Consider the following 4385-nt stretch of genomic DNA (forward strand, 5'->3'; position numbering starts at 1 on the left):
TTCAGGAAGGCCAGCTCCTCCTTCAGCCCCTCGATCTGCATCTCCAGGTCGGCGCGGGCCAGCGTCAGCTCGTCCAGCACCCGGCGCAGCCCGTTGATGTCCGCCTCCACAGTCTGGCGCAGGGCCAGCTCGTGCTCGTACCTGGGGTTCAGAGGTCGAAGCATCAGACTCTGGGGCGCAAGGCCCGCTGGCCCCCCTGGGGTCCCTCTCCTGGCCCCCTGTCCTAGCCCTCCCTCCAGGGAAGCGGCTCACTTGGTCCGGAAGTCATCGGCTGCCAGCCTGGCGTTGTCGATCTGCAGGATGGGCTGGGCGTTCTCCATGGTGGCCTTGATGATCTGGGCAGAGACGAGAGACAGGGGGCCTGGTCAGCAAACACCCTCAGTCTCCCGGGGCCGATGGCAGAGGGGTGGCCTCGCCTGGCCCACCGTGGGATGCCTTCTCTCCCCACTCAGTGTAGATGATACACTGCAAATCTCCCTCTACCCACATCCGGGGCCTTAGGCTGAGGGAGTCTGAGGGGCCATGCAAAGGATCCCCCGCACCAAGGGAATAAGAGGCTGTACGGTCCAGCCCCAGCTCAGGCACAGAGATGATGAAAAGGACGCTCCGTCACCAAGTCTAAAGGAGCCCCGGTGGTGCTGTGATTGCACACCGAGCTGCTAAGTGCAAGGTCAGCAGTTCGAAACCACCGGCTTACCCCTCGGGAGAAAGACAGGCCTTCTTCTCCTATAAAGAGTGACAGCCTAGGGAACTCACAGGAACCGTTCTGCCCTGTGCTTTAGGGTCACGGTGAGTCAGCATCACTGGATGGCAGTAGGTTTGGTTTGGGGTTTGAGCCAGCCATTCTGGAGGATGTTGGTCACCCACCCCCCAACCCCCCACTCCAGTTGGGCTTCAGTTTTCCAGTTTATAAGATGGAGAGACCAGAAATTGGGGACCCCTGCAGCCCTGGCCTCTCTGAATGCTCCGCCCACCCAGCCCGCCCACCTTGTTCCTTAGGTCCTCGATGGTCTGGAAGTAGGGGCTGTAGTCCCTGGCCTCGCTGGGCCGCTGCTTCTGGTACCAGTCATGGATCTTCCTCTCCAGGTCGGCGTTGGCCGTCTCCAGGGCGTGCACCTTGTCCAGGTAGGAGGCCAGGCGGTCGTTGAGGTTCTGCATGGTGATCTTCTCGTTGCCGGAGATGAGGCCGCCGTCGCCACCCCCAAAGACACCGCCGCCAAAGCCACCTCCCAGGCTGCCGCCGAAGCCACCACCAAAGCCGCCACCGAAGCCACAAGCCACAGCGCCACCGAAGCTGCTGCTGCTGCTGCCGAAGCCGACACCGTAGCCGCCCCCCATGCCGCAGGCTCCCCCGGAGGAGAAGCGGGAGGAGGAGGCGGACAGGCCCCCGTAGGCGCTGGGGGCCCGGCAGGAGCCTGCAGCCAGGACGGAGGAGACCCGGCCGGAGCCACCGCCGAGGCCGCAAGAGCCCTTCATGGAGCTGGAGGAGGTGAACTGGCGGCTGCAGGTGGTCATGGTGCTGAGGTCGAGGTGAGTGAGAGCAGGTGAGCAGGAAGGAGGGTGAGAGCTGCAGGTGCCGGAGATGCTGCCACCCCGCAGTCCCTGCAGGCTTTATAGTCGTCCCAGCGAGGCGGGGCCCTCCGAGTGCTGACTGCAGGTTCCCCTGGGTTTCATCACTCCGGGCCGCCCCACGCCCCCAGGGGCTTCCACTCACGTCTCTGCCGAGGGCTGAGGCTGGCTCGGGGCTCACACCCTGCTGCAGGGGGTGTGGGGCTCCGAGAAAAACACACAAACGCCGAGTCGGTGGTGACTCAGGAGGGGTGGCAAAGACTGCCAGCTCAGGTTCCCGGAGCCCCAAGGGCCAGGGGACCCGGGCACCAGCAGCCTTGTGGCAACTGCATCCCCAGGCAGTGAGTCAGCCGTCAGAAGGGCTCCCTGCCCATCGGTGACGGCCTTGGCTGAGAGAGGCCACGACGGTGCCATCCTCGGGGTCAGCTGCCCTGTGCCCTAGGTGAGCTCCCAGCCCGTGTCCCTCCCGTGGGCTGGGTGGTCTCAGATCCTTTCCACCCAGAATCTAGAAACCCAACCTCACTCTCAGGGGCTGCCTTTGACCCCAGGACTGAAGTGAAACAGCCAGCAATTGGGGGACAGATGGGAGTGGGTGGGTGACTTAGACCCTGCTCTGCCCCTTGCAGGTGGCACAGCATGGCCCCTCTAGCTTCAGTTTTCTCATCTGGGGGGGGGGGAGGGGGACACCAGCCACAAAGGAACATAAGTAATGACCAGGAGGTGTCCCTTCTCCGTGGCCAGACTGGCCCTCACCTTTCCAGGTCAAAGACCCCTCACTTGCCCCTCAGCCCCCTCTATACTCTGAAGCCTCCCTCCCACACCCCCATGCAGGCCCTGCTCTCTTCCCCCCACGCCCCCCAACACACCTTCTCCACCACCACCCAGGCTCTGCCCTGCTCACTTATAAACGGTGGGGCCACTCAGTCCATGACCCCTGATCCCACCATGGCCTCAAAAATTCCCACTTGGAAAACAATACTATCCGGCCATTCCCACATTGTTTTCCGGTCCCCTCTGTGGCTCCACAGATTCCAGACAGGGATGGACAGCTTCGTTCATCCTGTTCAGGAGCGGGAGAGGATGCTAAGACCCTCTGGTCTCCTGACACCACAGGTGTGGCCTGCAGTGCATCACAGGTGCGGCAAAGTTTTGAGACATGGTCCTTCCCAAGTCACTGGTCCACAGGGGGAGGGGAGGAGACTGGGATTTGAGCCCCTGTGAGTCTGCTCCCCAGCCTGAGCCCTGACCTCGACACTACACCCCTCTAAGCCCCATGGCCATTGACCAGGTTCCACCTCAAACTGACCCCTGAGCTACAGAGCAAAGGCTCTGGGGGGTGCTGGGCTGTAACCTTCGAGAGAAAGGGATCCACGGGACTTTGCCCACAGTGCGGGTAGAGGGTCGGAACTGAGCACCCTCAGAATTGGGTGCAAACGGTTTGGGCCACCGGCAGCCTCACAAGCACATCTCCAATTGGCATCGTTCTCTTTGGCCTTGAATTAAAACCCCATGGGGTGGGGGTGGCAGAGGGAGAACCCGCCACAGGGAGAGGTTTGCCTAATCTGTCCGCATGGGTCTGCGGACCCAGGACCAGCACCTAGAGCCCCGGCTCTCTCCACTCTCCCAGAATGCCTTGCAGGCCGGGACCAGACTTCAGAGGGGCTGACTACAGCCCAAGAGCCTGGCTGAGCACTGAGGGCTAAAGGGGTGGGGGGAAGGGTCTGGCCCCAAATTAGAGGCTGCCTCATGATTCCTTGGCAGGGCGGGGGTGGGGGGTAGGGGGTAGACATGCGGTGTGGTTCCTGTTCTGGAGGTCAGAGGAGCCAAGGGCGGGCCTGTCTCAGCGTGAGCTCAGCAGGGCGATACTCTCTGGAACCGTGCCTCCCTCCCAGCACAGCGGGGCTTTATCCTGGCTGCTACAGCATGCCTCAGCTGCGTCACTCGATTGCAGGCCCGGGGCCCAGAGGAGCCGGCAGCACCCATCACCCAGGACACACCAGGGGAACCAGGCCTGGGAGGGAGAGGTCTATACTCCCCTCCTGCTCCCCACAAATAAGCAAACAGGGACTATGGAATCTTAGACATGCACTGTCCCAGGTATCAGGATGGACCTGGGCCACAGCAGACTCATCCCCTTCAGAACTGGAAATGTCCTTAGGGTTCACAAAACTGACCCCAAACAGAGACTCCTTAGCCCCAGCCAGCAGAGCCTCAGGCCTGGCTACAGCACCTAGACCAAGCCTCCCACCCACACATGCTCCCAGCCGGGTCTCCTGGAGTCTTCATTCTCTACCCTCCCACCCATCCCCTGTCCCCTACCCCGCCCCACACACACACATCCTGCTGCCTCCTGCCATTGAACCAGCCCCTAACTCCGTTTCTGCAGGAGTCAGTGGGGGGTGGCACCCAGGCCCAGGACTAATGCCCAGTGACCTGCAAGAGCTAAGGAGCTGCCAGAGTCACTGGTCAGCCCACACACAGCTCCAGTCCCACCACATGCCCAGCTCCAGGGAGTTGGGGTGAGAGAGGCCATGACGCAGACCCTGATCATGGATGAACTTCTCATGTGACCCAGGAGTGTACACTCAGGCTGGGAAACACAGCCCCGCCAGGCAAGAAAGAATGTGCGGAGGCTGATGGTGCCCAGCTATCAAAAGATACAGCGTCTGGGGTCTTAAAGGCTTGAAGGTAAACAAGTGGCCATCTAGCTTAGAAGCAACAACACCCACATGAAAGAAGCACACCAGCCTGTGTGATCATGAGGTGTCGATGGGATCAGGTATCAGGCATCAAAGAACAAAAAATCATATCATTGT

The 4385-nt window shown here is 61.3% G+C and overlaps 1 protein-coding gene across 1 annotated transcript in view; it reads right to left on the reverse strand.

Moving 5' to 3' along the window:
• Positions 1 to 1515, reverse strand: part of LOC101657842 (keratin, type I cytoskeletal 16) — a 92610-nt gene extending 91095 nt beyond the window's left edge. The window contains exons 1-3 of the mRNA XM_030888107.2: positions 988 to 1515; positions 253 to 335; positions 7 to 141 (exon numbers count right to left, since the gene is read on the reverse strand). Of these exons, the coding sequence (XP_030743967.2) occupies positions 7 to 141; positions 253 to 335; positions 988 to 1515 (746 nt within the window). The remainder of the gene's footprint in view (positions 1 to 6; positions 142 to 252; positions 336 to 987) is intronic.
• Positions 1516 to 4385: the final 2870 nt, after the last annotated feature.

The sequence above is a fragment of the Echinops telfairi genome, unplaced genomic scaffold (assembly GCF_000313985.2).
Source record: "Echinops telfairi isolate 266 unplaced genomic scaffold, ASM31398v2 ScPeMD7_7458;HRSCAF=8496, whole genome shotgun sequence".
NCBI classification, from domain to species: Eukaryota; Metazoa; Chordata; class Mammalia; order Afrosoricida; family Tenrecidae; genus Echinops; species Echinops telfairi.